This window comes from Macaca fascicularis, chromosome 6, assembly GCF_037993035.2.
Source record: "Macaca fascicularis isolate 582-1 chromosome 6, T2T-MFA8v1.1".
Classification (NCBI taxonomy): Eukaryota; Metazoa; Chordata; class Mammalia; order Primates; family Cercopithecidae; genus Macaca; species Macaca fascicularis.
The window spans coordinates 147556285-147576308 of NC_088380.1; the positions used below are offsets into that span (position 1 = coordinate 147556285).

The window sequence follows — 20024 nt, forward strand, 5'->3', positions numbered from 1 at the left end:
GAATAAGAGTCCCTGTCATCCAATTACTAAAAGTTTGGTGGGAGGATATTAGTCGGCTTCGTTCAACACAACCTGCCTTTCATTCCGAAATTCATATTCCTTTGGAAAAAAGCAGAGTATTGTTCAGAACATGCTTGTCACATTATACTCCAGTAATCTTTATTATGGGAAGGAAATAAATATGAATGTCACATCAGATTTAGTCAATTAACAAATAAAGGAAACATTATGTTCCATGGAATACCATGCTGTCATGGCACTTATAGTATCCTGGGAAAGACTATGTATCTAACATATATACATATGTGTGTAGAGATATATACCCTACTAGTGGAGTCAGAGAAGGCCTCATTGAGAGAGTTGACATTTAAACTAGAATGCAAAGGAAAGCAAGGGCTAAGCAACGTGGGGATACAGAGAGAACATCACATGAAAAAAAAAAAAGGAAGACTAGAAGGAATTTGGAAATCCTGGAGAATAGAGAGGTTAGTGTGGCTAGAAGTCACTTATTAAGGAGAGGAGTGACTTTTAAAAATGAAGCCAGAAAAGTAGGCAGGGGCTGGGTCATTGCCAGATCTTTTAGTCTATACTGAGGATTTTAAACTTTATTATTAAAGCAATGAAAACTCACTGCAGATATTTCAGCCTCAGAGCGACCGAATTTTACTTTGATTTTTACAAGGTCATTCTGACTGGTCTGTGGAGAACTGGCTGAGTGGGTTCGAAAAAGACAAGAGATATATTTATAAGAGTCCAGTGAGCAAATGAAGATATTCTGGGTGAGGGTGTTGTAAGTGGATGCAAATAGAAATGGAATAATTTGTCATAATAATTTGAAGAGAAAATACACCAAACTTGATGATGGGTTAGACAGGGTGGTGAGAGAGATGGAGATGTTAAAGATACTTCTGATTACCATCTTCAGAAGCCTAAAGATCTTCCTTTTTAGGCTTTAGAAATTAAATCCTTTGTTCTCCCCTCAAAAGTGGCAAAACATGACATTCATTATGGTAGTACAGTATGGAAGATGCATCCTGAATCTTGAAAGAATCTACCATATATGGGCTCCTTAAGAAACTTAGGTCATAGCAGTTCTTTGAGAAACATTCCACTGTCAACAGTGGAAAAGTGAAAAAGTTTTGAGACTCGCTAGCGTGCGTACAACATGAATATGACATTCAAGATAGACTTCTTAGTTTAAAAGAATTAGATAGATTCATGGCAGGGCTACCAAACCATGTAGACTGGAGACCAGTATAAAAAAAAAAAATTTAGGCCATGGGCAGTTGCTCATGCCATAATCCCAGCACTGTGGGAGGCTGAGGCAGGAGGATCACTTGAGATCAGGAGTTTGAGACCAGCCTGGCCAACATGGTGAAATGCTGTCTCTACTAAAAATACAAAAATTAGAATGGTGTGATGGCACACACCTGTAATCCAAGCTAGTTGGGAGGCTGAGACATGAGAATCCCCTGAACCCAGGAGATGGAGGTTGCAGTGAGCTGAGATTGTGCCACTGTACTTGAGCCTGGGCGATAGAGTGAGACCCAAAAAAGAAAAATGTATATTTTAATATGTCTCTCTACATCTTTGATCTCATTGTCTCTTAAGAATTTATTGCCCATTTCACAGATGAAGAAATTGAGTCTTGTAGAAATTAGGTATTGTATAAGTATAAAGAACACATTATACATTTTATAAATGAAGAATCTTAGTAAGGTCAGGGAGGTTAAAGGGTCTTCCCACTATGGCACACTTAGTATGTAGAAATTGCTATATTAAAATTCCATGAAAGAGAAGATAGAACAAGAAAAGAAAGTGTATAGGGGATACAAAATTAAGAAGCTTTAATATGTAAAAGATAAATAAGGAGTCCCCAAAGGGATTAAAAGGGAATGGGTAGACAGAAAAAATTTCAAGAGTGTGCTGTCACAGGAGTCAGAAGAGAGTGTTTCAAGAAGGATGGAATAGTGGACTATGTTTAATGTTACTGAAAGTTCAAATGAGAGGAGAATGAAAGTACTGGATTTGGCATTATGGAAGTGAATTAATGAACACTTTTAGTGTTGAATTGTAAAAGTTTAAGGAGAGACTGAGGAATTGAGGAAGTATTGTCAGTACGTGTATAAAATCTTTTCAAGAAGCTTGAATATTTAAGAAATTCATAGAAATGAGATGGTCGCTGAAAGGAAGTGTGGGACCCTGGTAAGTTTGTTTTCGCCTTTTGTTTTGTTTGTTTTGTTTTTTTGAGACAGTTTCTCTCTGTCGCCTAGGCTGGAGTACAGTGGCGTGATCTCAGCCAACTGCAACCTCTGCCTCCCGGGTTCAATCAATTCTTGTGCCTCAGCCTTCCGAGTAGCGGGGATTACAGGCGTACGCCACCATGCCCAGCTGATTTTTTGTATTTTTAGTAGAGACAGGGTTTCACCTTGTTGCCCAGGCAAGTCTTGAACTCTTGAGCTCAAGCAGTTCACCCACCTAAGCCTCCCAAAGTGCTAGGATTGTAGGTGTGAGCCACCATGCCCAGCTTCTGGCAAGATTTTTAAGTTGGATGATAAGATCAAATAATTCATTGAAAAGAGAGAGTTTGAATATGCAGGAATTAAAATAATTCACATTCAACAAAGGTGAAACTGTGAGTGAAATTCTCATAACTTATGATGTGCTTAAAGGTTCTAAATTTTTGCATAAAGAAGAATGTGCTGCATGTTCCATTGAGGTAAGGGAGAAAGATAATAGAGTATAGTGTAGGAGTCATTTAGACTTATATTTGTTTGTGGGAGTAAACCAGACAATGTAGAGAAGTTCTTGCTTTCATAGTATTACACTAATAACAGTAAACATTTATGAGGTACCATGATGGTCCATGCTCTGAGCTGAGCATGTCATAAGTGCTGTTTCTTTTTCTTTTCTCTTTCTTTCTTTCTTTCTTTCTTTCTTTCTTTCTTTCTTTCTTTCTTTCTTTCTTTCTTTCTTTCTTTCTTTCTTTCTTTCTTTCTTCTTTCTTTCTTTCTTTTGAGATGGAGTCTCGCTCTGCCACCAGGCTGGAGTGCAGTGGCATGATCTCGGTTCACTGCAATCTCAGCCTCTTGGGTAGCTGGGACCACAGGTGCGCACCACCACACCTGGCTAATTTTTTGTATTTTAGAAGAGATAGGGTTTCACCATGTTGGCCAGGATGGTCTGAATCTCCTGATCTCATGATCTGCCCACCTCAGCCTCCCAGAGTGCTGGGATTACAGATGTGAGCCACTGCGCTGGGTCTGCACTGTTTCATTTAATTGTCACAACTTCCTGAAAGAGATAACACCATTATATCCATAATTTTTTTCAGATGATAAAGCAGAAGTTTGGAGAGATTAAATAATTTTCCTAATTTAATGTATGTGAAGAAGCAGAGCCAGGACTTGAATATGAATCTCAACACTTAACATCATAAAGTTGGTTTTTTTTGTTTTGTTTTGTTTTGTTTTTTTTTTTTGAGACAGAGTCTTGCTCTGTTCCCCAGGCTGAAGTGCAGTGGTGTGATCTTGGCTTACTGAAGCCTTCTGCCTCCTGGGTTCCAGCGGTTCTCCTGCCTCAGCCTCCTGGGTAGCTGGGATTACAGGTGCATGCCACCATGCCTGGCTAATTTTTGTATTTTTAGTAGAGACGGGGTTTCATCATATTGGCCAGGCTGGTCTCGAACTCCTGACCTCAAGTGATCCGCCCACCTTGGCTTCCCAAAGTGCTGGGATTACAGGCGTGAGACACCGTGCCCAGTCAACATCATAAAGTCTTAATCATCATTTTAAATATTTCCTTAAGGTATTGCTAACTCAAACTGCAGGATTTTCCTTTAAACTGGGAATGTGAGCCAAGTTCAAACAGAAGAAAGAGGCCTATTCCTATCCTTTTTTTTTTTTTTTTTTTTCTGAGACAGAGTCTTGATGTGTCAGCCAGGCTGGAGTGCAGTGGCCTGATCTCAGCTCACTGCAACCTCCACCTCCTGGGTTCAAGCAATTCTCCTGCCTCAGCCTCCCAAGTAGCTGGGACTACAAGCGTGCGCCACGATAGGCAGTTGTTTTGTATTTTTAGTAGAGAAGAGGTTTCACCATGTGGGCTAGGCTGGTTTCCAACTCCCGACCTCAAGTGATCCGTCCGCCTCGGCCTCCCAAAGTGCTGGGATTACAGGCGTGAACCACCACTACCGGCCCTATCCCTAGTCTTTTAATTGTCATCCCTTGACACTTCATACAGGGCTCTGTGATGTTGACTGACTGGCTGAAAGACTGCAACCCCCCCATGGGCTGTCATGTTCATTCACATCATTTGAAAAAAATCTTGTTTCCTGCAAAATCAAAAATACTTTATCTGCAGCAGAAGATCATTTCAATGGGTTTGTGTTTAAGTTGGTACCATAAAATTAAACTTAGCTCAAACCTCACCTCCTCTGAGACTTTTCCTGATACTCACTTCTATTCTTACTTAAATATCCCTTTTTAGTACCTGATAGTGCCTATGCAAATCACCCTGAGTCACCTTTTTAATATTCTAACCTTCTGCGGTGTAGGCACCAGGCTTTACTCAACTTTATATCCCCAGTGTTTTTTACAGTGCTTGAATATAATCTCTGTGTAAAAAATACCTGCGAAGAATTAATCAGTTCAATGAATTCATGGCCAAATGACTGGCTTGATGGAAATGGAAGAAATCCAATTCGGTTCCTCTCAAAGGAAATCTCACAGCTGATATTATGATAATAAACAATTAACCATTGTTTTTGTTCACATTAAGTAAACTAAATATTGGAGAAGTAATTAAAACTCAAGAGGTGAGAATTCCGCCACTAGATGTGAATATGAACAGATTTTGACAGTTTCTGCAGGAAAGCGCTGTACAGACCAGATTTTCAGTTCGGACGCCTGGTGGCACTACAGGCTAAAAAGTAGTAGGAGGAGGAGCCCTGCATTTGCCTGCAGACTCCATCTTAGAAAAGACAAAATCTGAAAGGTCCTGGGAACAGATACGAGATGGAAAACGTCCGCAGCGAGCTCAGATTTTAGAGCTTTCTTCAAATGAATGGGGACTACACAAATGTTTGGAAGTCTTACAGGACTTCCGAAGACTTCATTTACTAAGGGCAATGCACTCAGAGGATATACAGGAAATTGTGCGCGAAAAAATCTGGCAGAAAACGCAAGTGGTGGGTTTTCATTTTCTTCCCGGGCGTAGCGCAGGCGGCCCGGGAAAAGGAAAACTGCTTTTTTATGGTCAGGGTTTCTGGAGATTGGCGCTGGCGGCGGAAAGGGGAGCGGCGGGAGAAAAGACGGGAGCAAGATAGTTTCCAAAGAGACCAAATAACATTTTAGATTGACCCACAGAAGAGCCCTTACTCTCAAGTAGAAAACCGGACCTATAGGAGCCCTGCATTTCCAAGTATTACCTGTATAAATTTTTTTTTTTTTTTTTGTCTTTTGTCTTTTGAGAAAAATCTGTGTCTGAGGTGTAACCGTTTCCTCCTTTGAAAAATTCTTCTGAATGTTCCGGAATGTGCACCAGGAACATGCATGAGGTTTGGGTGAATTTTCCATCATTGGAAACTACACACTCATTTTCAATTTCCATTTTCACGATAATGTGCTGTGCAATATTGGGCTAAGTAATTTGTCCATACGTGTGAAAAAATCGCTGGATGAACCAGAACCCAAGGTAAGTTTAACTCTCCCAGAGAGGAATTGTAGATATTTGAGACCTCCTAGGTCCAAGTCATGACAATCAACGACAAACTTTGAGATGCAGGTCTCACAGCAACCTGGTTGTAATAGTCTCGGCTGAAGATTTAGTCTGAGTAAATAATTATGAATTGGCTCTCAGAATTCTCCAGGCTCACGGAATTCTGCAACCTCCGGAGAGCATTTTAAATGCTAGCAGAACATTTTAAATACCACTGATACCCCATGCATCATAAGCATCCGCTGCAAGAGAATTACCAGGCAATTTCAGTGCCACGTGGCAAATACTCAGGCAATTAACAGCAGAAATAGTTTCAGAAATAGTTTCTTCATGTGAAGGACGGTGGAAGACAATGCCATTGGATGACAATTACATAGAATTGGTCATATTGACACTTATCTGTCTCATCCTGGAGCACTTCTGGAAAGACTTCATCTGTTTAAGAACCATAATCTCAGCACCCTGAGATAAAAACAAAACAAAACAAAAGCCTTGATCCTTCCTACCAGAGTTTCCTTTCCACTGGATATTTAAAATATTCCATAGTCCGACAACCTAATAATGCAGGCCAGAAAAGACAGCTACACACAACATCACTTTATTTCCAATGAAACTAGATTCCAGGAAGCTCAAAACAATACAGTAGGTAGAGACAGCTATCATCTTTGGCATTCTTCCTTTTGGATTCTGGATAAAAGGTAGAGAAAAACAGCACCATTCTGAATGTTTTGGTTATTTTATGGCTCTAATTTCCATCGTGTTTTTTTCCTGAAGCATAGCTAATTGTTTATTAACAGTTAACAGATATTGACGGCTTAGCTATTTTTATCTTTTTATCTATTTCACAAAGGTCTACTTAGAAGCTAGTAGTGTATTTCCTCTTTATTGTTAAGCACAGAAAAGGAATGCATTTTTTTCTGCTCATGCCTAATTTCCTTTGATCTTTCTCAAAGGTAAATTACCTGTAAAACTTTGAGTAGACTGTCCTAGCAGATATTCTGAAGCTTGACAAGGAAACTCATCCCACTTCAATCCATAAAATGATAGTCTTCATAACTTCTCAAAGGTCAAGCTATTTATTTTAAAGCCATCTTTTGCTTTTCTTGATATTTCGTAAATGATGGCTGACAAGTTGTGATAGTCTACTTTTCAGCAGGACTGGTCTCCATTTACTTAGTTTAAGTAACTATTTACTTGATTACTATTATTAATATATAGTTTTAACTTTTTATTTGAAGTAGTCATTTGATGATTTTGGTGATATTGATGACCACGAAATCAAATGCAGATGTACAACTACAAGAGAAAAAAACTGTAGAAATAAATGTCTTTTTCATTATTTAAGACAGAAATCAACTTAGTTGCTGTGTAGCTTATTTATGTCAATGTTAAATTTGTGTTTGTTAATTTTTACTAAGTTTTCTTATTAAACATCAAAAATGATTAATTCTTTGGCAATTAATATCACAGCATATCCAGTACATTAAATGTCATGTAAAATAGACTGACAAAACAATCTTATCTTTTTTCTTCATGTCAATGTTTAATATTCTCCCATATGGTTTACGAAAATTAAAGAATATACAACAGAATATGCCTCAAATAAGACCTATTTGTTGATATTTAATATATTTATGATAGTTGCTCCAAAAAGGAAAACAGACATTATTCAATACACTGGATAATAATGACATAAATACAAAGTGTTTGGTATTTTCATTGGCCTTTCTCAAATACTTTTTTTCTTTCTAGAGAGTTTAATACACTAAGCGGTGGTGGGGGACGGGGGCGGTCCTATAATGGCACTGCAGGCTCAAATGGTGGTTAAAGCAGATTGCAAATACAGTGCTGTATGTTTCATATTATATTACCTTGTCTGTGAAAGTTGTATTGGATGCCTCAGATTCTGGTGGCATAAGTAATAGAAACATTAGGGTGATCAGAGTTTCTGCAGGACCATATTTGCTGGAAGGTGTTAGAAGAAGGAATAATGTAATACTTAAAGCCCAGTCTAAAACAAAGTATGATTCTGTTTTACTAGGCCTGTACCATTCAGGATACTGAACTGCAGAATTCTGTTCCAGAGCTGCTGGAGAGTGGTTCCTTCATTGCTAATTTTGCAGAGATTTGGGCCTTAGGATGGGGAACTTGAGATGTGCGGGGAGTGAGAGGGTAACTCATGTTTCTATAGATTAAAAAAAACCCAGCATTTTCAAATCAAAAGACTGAGGAGTGGGTACTAAATAGAAATTGGATCCATCTGTGAGTCTCAGAGCACCTTTGAAAAATGTAACTCATTTGAGTTACTCACTTGCCTTGAGAAAGGTAACTTGGAAAAATAAGTTACATTTTTACAAGGTACCTTGGACTCACAGATATAGCCATTCACTAGTGTGTATTACTGGATCTAAGAATGCTGCAAAAAATCAAGGAGAGCATCTTGTGGAGACCATATAGATGGCAGAATATGTAGACAGAGCAGTATTCATAAGTATATTTTGAATCCTAATTCCCATGTCTTCTCTTCTGTTTGTTTAGAGAATGGTGGCAGGAAATATCCTGAATGAGGATGGGCAATTTTCTCAATGGAAAGAAATGGGTTGAGGTTAATTTGACTATCATGATATTGGATGATGGGTCACCACATAGATCCAAATCTACATTGGTCTTCACCAAAGTTGTGGGTTGTTAGTGATTTTACTCAGCTGTAATATACAGTAGTTCAGTACAGTAATCCCAGAAAAAGTTTTTCCTCCCTGGCTATCACCTTTCTATCAGGAATTTGGATATAAGATATAATAGAAAACTATCTTTAAGGTTTTACCGGGCTACTGAAGACTTAATGAAAACTTTAATAAAACATTTACATTGGTATAAAAGTACCAAAAGCAAACCCATCATGCAAACCCATAAATTCCAAGGCTATACTAATCTACAGTGTGGATTCTGAGATCATCAGTAATTAAAGACTCTGGAAAATGTAACTTCTTGATGTAAAAGACAGTCCACTCCTAATCATCATGTCATCATTTATGAACTGGGTCCCAAGGAGCCATATCTGCCTTTAGACCATATCTGCTGTTTCCTGTGTTTCAGATCCAGACCACAGAAAAAAATAGATATTTTGGCTTCATAATATCACCCTCCCTTCACCCTAAAGCCTTCAATAGAGGTAGAATAAAGACAAGTACAATTCTATGATCACTGCCAGAGATCTGGAGTTACCGTAAGCTGAAAGGAAACAATAAAACCAGGTCTTCATTTTCACCAAACTGCCTCTACACTTTTCAAGTGTGAAAACACAGCCCTAAAAGTGTGCATTTTAGCAGCACATTGCCATAGACAGAGACTTAGAAAAACACGCAAGTAACTTATTTGCTTCTGGTTTCCCAGGACGTGCAGTACTCCACGACAGTGGACACAAATCATCTGTTTGTAAGGCCCTTAAGAGTCAAGTTCTGTATGAGAGAAACAGACACTAGTACAATGAGCTATCAGCATGGTATTGGTGTGGTTGGTAATATTTGATGGCAATGGCAGTTCCCCTTTGTGTTATATTTAATGCAGAACGGATTATGTGATGTTCAAGATGGTGGCAGTAGAAGGAGACTAGGTCTGGAAGATCTTCATGTCCTATCAGTTACTCAAAGACTTGAGTCTCCATCTGCATAGCATGTTAGCCCAAAACTAGGAAGTGTGCACACCAGGTTTGTGAGTGATGGTAATCTAGCCAATCATAGACTTCAGGTTATGGTCAAGGACACTGAGATGCCACCTGTGTACTCCAGAGTAAGACAACAACTGCTGCTGGTACAACTGCTGCTGGTCAGCTGTTTCTGTCAGCTCTACTGGCTACATCTTGACAGACCTCAGGAATATGGGGTCTGTCACTTAGATTCCTCACTTAGCATTTATTTGGTCATAACTATGGTTTTAAGATTCCTTTGTTCTCTTGTCGGCCTGCTCCTTTTCACAGTAGATGTTCAAATAATTACTCTGATATGAAAATATAATAATTTTCAAGTATTTCCTTATATTTCTTTAGCATATCTAAATTGATTATGCTTTGTATTTTGTAGTCAGAGTTTCAGGTTTCTTCCCCTCACCCCATATTCTTTGCCCTCTCTACACCTTTGGACTTCTTCATTGTTTACTAATTTTCGATATTGTACTTAGCCATATTTTCTTTTTTCTTTCTCTTTCTTTTTTTTTTTTTTTGAGACAGAGTCTCGCTCTGTCGCCCAGGCTGTAGTGCAGTGGCACGATCTCGGCTCACAGCAAGCTCCCCCTCCCGGGTTCACGCCATTCTCCTGCCTCAGCCTCCCAAGTAGCTGGGACTACAGCGCCTGCCACCACGGCCAGCTAATATTTTGTATTTTTAGTAGAGACGGGGTTTCACCGTGTTAGCTAGGATGGTCTCCATCTCCTGACCTCATGATCCACCCGCCTCGGCCTCCCAAAGTGCTGGGATTACAGGCGTGAGCCCCCGCGCCCGGTCCATATTTTCTTTTAAAGTAAAATTTCAATAGTGATCTTAGTGAAAATTCAATCGTCTACCAGATTACCTAAACCCGATTTAAGTTTTAGCCTATTTTAATCGTAAAAAAAGGTCTGAGATTTTTAGAAGAGGTCATACTTCTACTCTCTCATCTCTATTTCCATCTATATCGGTCTATCTAACTTTATCTGCAGTCCTGGTCAAGATTTTTATTTTCAAGGGGACAGATTGTCCTAATAGACTCTGATGGTTTTCCTTAAACAAAATTGGGCAAGATTCTTGTGCAGGTATCACTTTTAAAACCTTTTCTTGCTTATTTGTCCTGTGGGAAGAGAATAAACAACACCATTTCCCCTTTTTGAGTGGCATTTATTTCATGTTTCATTTGCTTGTTTGTTGTTGTCTTTGTTGTTTGAGACAGGGTGTCGCTCTGTCACCCAGGCTGGATGGAGTTCAGTGGTGTGATCTCGGCTTACTGCAACCTCTGCCTCCAGGGCTCAAGTGATGTTACCACCCTAGCCCCCCAAGTAGCTGGGACTATGGGCGTGAGCCACCACACCTGGCTGATTTTTTTTTTTTTGGTAGACATGGAGTTTTGCTACATTGCCCAGGCTGGTCTCCAACTCCTGGACTCAAGCAGTCCACCCATCTTGGACTCCCGAAGTGCTGGGATTACAGGTGTGAGCCACGAAGTCTAGCTGACCTTTATTTTGAAATCCTGTTTGCTTGAGCTTCATGAAATGTATGTCTTGATAGATTATGGGAAAACTTACTTGTATCCTCAATAAGGCAAAAGTAAATTAGTCGAATATGCCCCCAATTTTCCCCCTAGATTAGGGTAATAAACTATGCCAGAATACTCCCTTCTCATCCTAGAATATTTCTCTCATATTTTCTGCAGAGTCTTAGTGTTAGATCACTGAGAACACCTCCTTCTTCTGCCATCTTATGGCTAAGTAAAGCCAGCTTATGGGCAGAAGGCATTGAAAAGCTGAAGATCCCTCTCTATTTAAAGAGGGATACTAGTGGGGATAATATTTCCCTATCATTTGGTATTATCTTTGATAGGAAAATGGTCATGTAAATCCCTTTGACTACCCTTTCTCTTAATTCTTGTAATTTTCATCTCATGGCAGTCAAAAAATCAAATCACCCTTTTGTCCCAAAAAGAGAGGCTTAATTATGACAGATACTCGAACAATGTGTTCTTATTTATTTTTTGAATGGCTGTACTTTTGTAATAAGACTGAAATGACTTGCTTTCATTTTTTAGTGTTTTTGAAAATATTTTTCTATTCCTGTATATAAAATTATTTGTGTAATATTTTAATAGTTAGATTTTATTGAAACGAATCTTCAAAATTATGAAAGTGACTCCTAGGATAATGGCTGTGCTTGTGCAGCATATGAAAAGTAAAGCCAAACCTAAGAAATTAAACCTATTGTAATAACATAATTTTTAAATTATGTAATAGATTCCCTCATTACAATAAATTTACTATATGTAAACATGATATTTCATTTAGACTTATAAATATGCTATAAATTCTAATCTAATATATATGATTCCTTATTGAAGGAGATTAAGAAAATAAGAGCATTTGTAAAGAAGGAAGGTGTATTCTCATCAAGGTTTAAGAAAATAAATGATTTAAAATAGCATAGCAGATATAATGCATTTAAAGCTAGAAACCCATATACAAATATAAAATATTGGTGTTGGTTATATCATTTTTGAAAAAGAGAAACTTACTTTTATTTCTAGGTATGTTAATAGCATTGAAATGAAAGATGGGTAAAACCTTCTGAATTGTGAGGACACATGACAACATGAGAGGTTTTAAAATTTTTTTCACAATAAAACCTAATGTGTTCTTGGTTATTGTATCCTCTGATGTATCTTAGATATTAAGTTTTCTATTCTCCTGCTTGTGAGAGGAGCAAGATTATGTTATTTTCTTCATATTACCTATTTTCGTCTCCTTTATCTTATCTCAAATTAACTACAACTGATTTAGTTCAGAAAACCTGTCCAAAGGAAATAGCCATATACCTGGTTAAGTGTAAAATTTCAAGTAACCTTCCAGTTATAACCTGCCTGTATGATATAACTGATCTTCATGACATCTATTTCGGACCCTAATTAGGTTTTGCAGCTTATATAAAAAGCTGTTTTTAAAAACTTGGGCCTTGGATATTATTCACCTCAATGAATTTGTTTAATGCTCAATGTCAATGAATTAAAATATTTTGAATTATTATAACATCCATATAAAAGTAATAGTCATGAAAAGCAAAAAATAACAGGTAGAGATAGGCATGTTTTCTAAATGTTAAGAAAGGGAAACTGTGATTATCCTTTTTTTGGCAGTTACAGAGGATAAATGAGAGCTTTTTAAAATATTATGCTATTGTTACATTTAATAAATAATCCAGTCCACTTTTCTGAAAATACAGGGGATAGAAGAACAGGTTAAATGATACCATGAAGAAACAATCAGATTCAGAATGTGGGACATCCTACAAAACAACTAGTCTGGACACTTCAGAAATTTAATGTCATTAAAGATGGGAGACTATTCTAGAGTAAATAGATCTAACACCCAAATACCATTATCAAAGCTGGTTGAAAAAGTTTCTAAGACATTTCTTATAACAAATAGTTAAAAAAAAGTAAGTGCATTTGTCAAAGGAACTTGAGTGAATGTGAATTCTTATCAAAATTGAGGAAAAGATAATGGAAAGACAGTGAAATTTGATTGGGACTGGATTTTAGATAACATTGTAGAATTTTTTCAAATTTTCTTAAGTATGATAGTAGCATTATGATTATATGAGATAATATTGTAATTATGTGATACGTGCTGAAATATTTAGAGGTGAAATATGATGTCTGCAAGTTACTTTCATATGAGTCAGCAGAAAAGCAGGTGTGTGTGCAGAATAAGATAGAATAAATATGGTAAAACAAACAATTGTTAATTTGGATGGAGGTTAGAGTTATAGTTTGTGTATAGTTGTTTCAACTTTTCTATATATTTAATTTTTTTCTTCATCCCCCAGTTTTTTAACCCAATGGATCTTTTAGAGACACATCCTAATATTTATTATTATCATTATTATTATTATTATTATTTTGAAACAGAGTCTCACTTTGTCACCAGGCGTGGAGTGTAATGGCATGATCTTGGCTCACTGCAACCTCCGCCTCCCGGGTTATGCTTCTCCTGCCTCAGCCTCCCAAGTAGCTGGGATTACAGGCACCCATCACCACGCCTGGCTAAGTGTTTTTTGTATTTTTGGTAGAGATGGGGTTTCACCAGGTTGGCCAGGATGGTTTTGATCTCTTGACCTTGTGATCTGCCCGCCTCGGCTTCCCAAAGTAAAATTATTTTTTTAAAGCAGCCTTAGGTTTTACAGAAAATTGAGCAAACAGTACAAATAGTCCCCCTCACATACCGATTTTCTACCACTCAAAGTTTCCCTGTTATCAAAATCTTGCATTACTGTGGTACATTTGTTACAACTGATGAGCCAATACTGGTAAATTATTAACTAAATTCCATAGTTTAGTGTTCACTCTTTGTGTTGTATAGTTCTGTGGATTTTGACAACTGTATAATGTCATGTATCTACCATTATAGTATCGTAAAGTCCCCAGTGTTAACTTCTTCATTCCTCCTCCCTCTTCTTCCTAGCTACCCACTGATCTTTTAAGTGTCTCTATAATTTGGCCTTTTTCAGAGTATCATGTAACTGGAATTATACAGTATCATTTCCTTTTCAGTCTGGATTCTTTCACTGAGAAATATGCATTTAAGTTTCCTTCGTGTCATTCTGTGGCTTGATAACTTATTTCTTTATATTAACATTAAAAAAAACCCAAAGAGACAGAAAATTTAAAAAACCTAACAACAAACAACGACATACATACCTTGTTTGGAAGCAGATGGAAGAAACCATCACTGGAAATACATTTTTAAAGATAATTGGGGAAACTGGAATATTTACTGGCTATTTAATATTATGAAATTGCTCTTAACTTTACTAGATGTGGTAATTGAATTGAGGTTATGTTGAAAGTTCTAGGCATTAGAAAGGAAAATAATATTGATACATTTACAAGAAGAAGATATCTGGCTGCTCTTGGAGAGTTTCATGAGGCTCAGACACATCAAAGTTCAGGGAAATGTGAAGCGGGAGCAGTGCAAAGAAAGAAGTATGAGTAAGGAGACTATTTCAGTGCCCCTTAAAATACTCTTATTTGGATTCTGTGTTCGGTTGGGTTTGAGTGTGATGATGCTAACCTAACCACCACTGAGTTGCACACATGCCCAAACTCTGAATAAAAATAGAACTTTCTTAGTCTAAGCCTTTTTTCTGAAGCATGCTAGGACTGAGATCACTCCCTTCCAGGTTCTGAAATTTATTTTTTCCAGTTTGAAAAAAAAAAAACAAAAAACGCTTGGATCTGTGAGGGAACTGAAGTGAAGATTTATTTATTCTTGCCATGTCTCTGTGGGTGCAATGAAGAGCCTTTCGAAACGCCAATAAGACTTCGGTATATTGAAAATATACTACTTGAAAATACTCAATTTCTACTGCCATCAGCCTGAAAGAAAGCACTGGGATTTTCTTAAAGTTTAGGAGAAAATAAATACTCGGAAGAGACGCGGGGTGGCGCTGCAGCCTTAGAAGTAGCAGAAACAAAGCACCCAGCCGACGCTCCTTCACCCAGATAACTCAACTAAAGCAGCAGCAAGCAGGAAGAGGAGGCTTTCTAAGGCGGTCGCTCCGGGAAATCCGGGCCCTAGGATTGTCCACTCATCCCAGTATCAGCGAGATACGGGGAGATAGAGTCAGCGACAACGTGATCCCGAGCTGGAGCAGGTTTGGTGTGAGACCAGAAGGCAATGGAGGCCGGAGAGGGGAAGGAGCGCGTTCCTAAACAAAGGCAAGTCCTGATATTCTTTGTTTTGCTGGGCATAGCTCAGGCTAGTTCCCAGCCTAGGCACTACTCAGTGGCCGAGGAAACGGAGAGTGGCTCCTTTGTGGCCAATTTGTTAAAAGACCTGGGGCTGGAGATAGGAGAACTTGCTGTGAGGGGGGCCAGGGTCGTTTCTAAAGGAAAAAAAATGCATTTGCAATTCGATAAGCAGACCGGGGATTTGTTCTTAAATGAGAAATTGGACCGGGAGGAGCTGTGCGGCCCCACAGAGCCCTGTGTCTTACCTTTCCAGGTGTTACTAGAAAATCCCTTGCAGTTTTTTCAGGCGGAGCTACGGATTAGGGACATAAATGATCATTCCCCAGTTTTCCTAGACAAAGAAATACTGTTGAAAATTCCAGAAAGTATCACTCCTGGAACTACTTTCTTAATAGAACGTGCCCAGGACTTGGATGTAGGAACCAACAGTCTCCAAAATTACACAATCAGTCCCAATTTCCACTTCCATCTTAATTTACAAGACAGTCTCGATGGCATAATATTACCACAGCTGGTGCTGAACAGAGCCCTGGATCGCGAGGAGCAGCCTGAGATCAGGTTAACCCTCACAGCGGTAGATGGCGGGACTCCACCCAGGTCCAGCACGGCCCTGGTACGGATTGAAGTTATGGACATCAATGACAACGTCCCAGAGTTTGCAAAGCTGCTCTATGAGGTGCAGATCCCGGAGGACAGCCCTATTGGATCCCAGGTTGCCATCGTCTCTGCCAGGGATTTAGACATTGGAACTAATGGAGAAATATCTTATGCATTTTTCCAAGCCTCTGAAGACATTCGCAAAACGTTTCGATTAAGTGCAAAATCGGGAGAACTCCTTTTAAGACAGACACTGGATTTCGAATCCATCCAGACGTACACAGTAAATATTCAGGCGACAGATGGTGGGGGCCTATCTGGAACTTGTGTGGTATTTGTCCAAGTAATGGATTTGAATGACAATCCTCCGGAACTGACTATGTCGACACTTATCAATCAGATCCCAGAAAACTTGCAGGACACCCTCATTGCTGTATTCAGTGTTTCAGATCCTGACTCCGGAGACAACGGAAGGACAGTGTGCTCCATCCAAGATGATCTTCCTTTTTTCTTGAAACCTTCTGTTGAGAACTTTTACACTCTGGTGATAAGCACAGCCCTGGACCGGGAGACCAGATCCGAATACAACATCACCATCACCGTCACCGACTTGGGGACACCCAGGCTGAAAATCCAGCACAACATAACCGTGCTGGTCTCCGACGTCAATGACAACGCCCCCGCCTTCACCCAAACCTCCTACACCCTGTTCGTCCGCGAGAACAACAGCCCCGCCCTGCACATCGGCAGCGTCAGCGCCACAGACAGAGACTCAGGCACCAACGCCCAGGTCACCTATTCGCTGCTGCCATCCCAGGACCCGCACCTGCCCCTCGCCTCCCTGGTCTCCATCAACGCAGATAACGGCCACCTGTTCGCCCTCAGGTCGCTGGACTACGAGGCCCTGCAGGCGTTCGAGTTCCGCGTGGGCGCCACAGACCGCGGCTCCCCGGAGCTGAGCAGCGAGGCGCTGGTGCGCGTGCTGGTGCTGGACGCCAACGACAACTCGCCCTTCGTGCTGTACCCTCTGCAGAACGGCTCCGCGCCCTGCACCGAGCTGGTGCCCCGGGCGGCCGAGCCGGGCTACCTGGTGACCAAGGTGGTGGCGGTGGACGGCGACTCGGGCCAGAACGCCTGGCTGTCGTACCAGCTGCTCAAGGCCACGGAGCCCGGGCTGTTCGGCGTGTGGGCGCACAATGGCGAGGTGCGCACCGCCAGGCTGCTGAGCGAGCGCGACGCAGCCAAGCACAGGCTGGTGGTGCTGGTCAAGGACAATGGCGAGCCTCCGCGCTCGGCCACCGCCACGCTACACGTGCTCCTGGTGGACGGCTTCTCCCAGCCCTACCTGCCGCTCCCGGAGGCGGCCCCGGCCCAGGCCCAGGCCGACTCGCTCACCGTCTACCTGGTGGTGGCGTTGGCCTCAGTGTCGTTGCTCTTCCTCTTGTCGGTGCTCCTGTTCGTGGCGGTGCGGCTGTGCAGGAGGAGCAGGGCGGCCTCTGTGGGTCGCTGCTCGGTGCCCGAGGGTCCCTTTCCAGGGCATCTGGTGGATGTGAGCGGCACCGAGACCCTGTCCCAGAGCTACCAGTACGAGGTGTGTCTGACTGGAGGCTCCGGGACAAATGAGTTCAAGTTCCTGAAGCCAATTATCCCCAACTTCGTTGCTCAGGGTGCAGAGAGGGTTAACGAGGCAAATCCCAGTTTCAGGAAAAGCTTTGAATTCAGTTAAGTGTTAATAAGAATCTACTGATGCTAGTCTCATTTAATTTGTGGAAAGTCCTTTTTCACTGCTTTGCCCATTGGAGGTGTCTCCTTTTATTAGAACGTAACTATCTTATTCCAATTCTATGCATGTTACTGGTATTTATAACGTATGAGTTTTTGCGGTATAATGAATGTAAATTTTCTTTGTATTCTAATTGTTGGTTAGTTTCATTGCAATTTAATTGCATTTAAAGTGTAAATTTTGTATTTTCAGAAATCTTTAAGTTAGAGCATCTTTTCCAGACCTCACAGTCCGTAGTCCTAGATAATTTTGAAGTCCTACATTTGAAAATATTTGTTATCATTACATGAGTTATATTTTCCAGCCCAGAATATTTGTGTTTGTTATATCCTCTTAGGCTAGTGTAAATTCTATCCTGTGAATTCACATTGGCTAACCCTTTAAATAGGTATATTTATGAATAATATAGCAAGCACCGTCCTTACATTTTTCAATATATGTACTTTTTTTTTTCTTTGAGATGGAGTTTTGCTCTTGTTGCCCAGGCTGGAGTGGAGTGCAGTGGTGCAATCTTGGCTTGCCGCAACCTCTGCCTCCCAGGTTCAAGCTATTCTCCTGCCTCAGCCTCCCAAGTAGCTGGGATTGCAGGCATGAGTCATTATGCCCGGCTAATTTTGTATTTGTAGTAGAGACAGGGTTTCTCCATGTTGGTCAGGCTGGTCTTGAACTCCTGACCTCAGGTGATCTGCCCACTTCAGCCTTCCAAAGTGCTGGATTAAGGGCATGAACAACCGCCCCCAGGCCCAATATATATACTTCTTAAAATATTGACATATAAAAAGTATTAATCTTTAGAGATTGTAAAAATTCTAACTGTTGGATTCTACAAGGCATTAACATCATAAGTGCTCTAATAAATTTTTGTCAAAAATCAATCATTAATATTCTAAAATGTAGATAAATAATACACGTCTAGCAGTTTTCAAAGTCATGCTAATTCATCATGCTTTCGCTTTCAAATAGCTTTTTAAGAGCCCTCTGCTTATTCCAGTCCCCCCCCTTTAAAATCTTTTAAAATTATTAATAACCTATTAACATTGAGCACTTCATTAAAATCCAAAAAATATGAGGGAGTACATGTCTTTGTCCTTGACCTTTAGAAACCTCAAATATAGCTTGGTATTGCTGTTTTTAACATTTTCTGGAGCATTTAGGATTCACTTAGAAATAAGCCTTTTGGGAGAAAAATGTATCTAACACCACTCACTCTCTTTTTTTCCACTGGCTACTTCTATTTTTCCCCCTTTCATTTCCCTAGACTTCTCAATGCTTTTTTATAAAGGTGCTTGAGTTCTGTTTCTCAACAGCTCCCTCATTTATTGCATGATTCACACAGTCACTGGAACATTATAGGTTCTTAATAAAATTTTTGAATGATTGAAAGAGAGAAAAGTATTTTACCTGTGATATATTGATATTTAAATAAACTAAAACACTTAAAGGAAAACATTTTGCTGGAACCAAATACTCTTCGGTGTACAATGAATTACAATTTTTTTAATTGAATTGATCACCATTGTTCAAACATGCAGTTATCATTCTGTTGTTGCTTTCCTTCAACGTATTTTTCCTTTTTCTCTTAATGCTTAAACTGAGCCTCCTCTCCTGTCCACTGGCTTAAGAAATACAGATGAAATTGTGGTTTTTAATTTTGTTACTTAAATTTCCTTCCATAGTTCCCTAAATGACTAACCCAACTGTTTTCATTTCTTGCAGTTTACTTTCTCATCCATACATTAAAACAAATCTTAATTATTAATGTTACTCAGTCTATCTTTACATTTTTATATGATTTCTACATACATTTGAATGAGCTTTCCTATTAAAATTGTAATATTAACTTTGAAGGTCTTGTTTTGAGATTAGCAGTGGGGTAGAGCGCTGTGTTGGTATCAAAAGTCTCTGATCAACCAACTCATTACCTGTAAGATTTTGGATAAGTCACAAAGTTTCTCTTCTTCTACCCCAAATGATAACAGGTATTTGAATAGCTTGCAGTTATACTCAATATAAAGACATAAAAGTGATATTGCTATTATTTTTAGTATCACTAGTATTAAGAGCAAACATTCTTGATAATTGTGTAGAAGTACAAAAGAGGCTACATTGAACACATATTTGCATTGTTTTATTTCTCTACCAACAACCTTGCAATGGCTTCCTTTTGTTCTCAGAATAAAATGCAAGCACCCATTATTTGGCCTTGGTTTACCTTTTCAGCCTTCCTTTCCACTTACTCTTGAGACATTAAGTTTTGTATTCACTGTCCTTCATTCATTGTCTCAATAGCTATGCTTCACTCTCTCAGGGCCTTCACACATTCTACAGTCTTAGCTTGGCACACTTCTCCTATTTCATGTTTCAGATTAAATGGTGCACCTTGGGGGAAACTTTCTTAATCACTCTCCATTAACGTAGGTCCCCGTATTGCATACTTTCAGTGC

At 39.6% G+C, this 20024-nt stretch overlaps 1 protein-coding gene across 1 annotated transcript; it reads left to right on the forward strand.

Annotated features, from left to right (window-relative positions):
* The first annotated feature begins 14949 nt into the window (after window positions 1–14949).
* PCDHB2 (protocadherin beta 2) lies at window positions 14950–19027 on the forward strand. Its single transcript, XM_005558032.5, has one exon. The coding sequence runs from the start codon at window positions 15127–15129 to the stop codon at window positions 17521–17523; it is 2397 nt and encodes a 798-aa protein (XP_005558089.3). The 5' UTR covers window positions 14950–15126; the 3' UTR covers window positions 17524–19027.
* The last annotated feature ends 997 nt before the right edge of the window (window positions 19028–20024 follow it).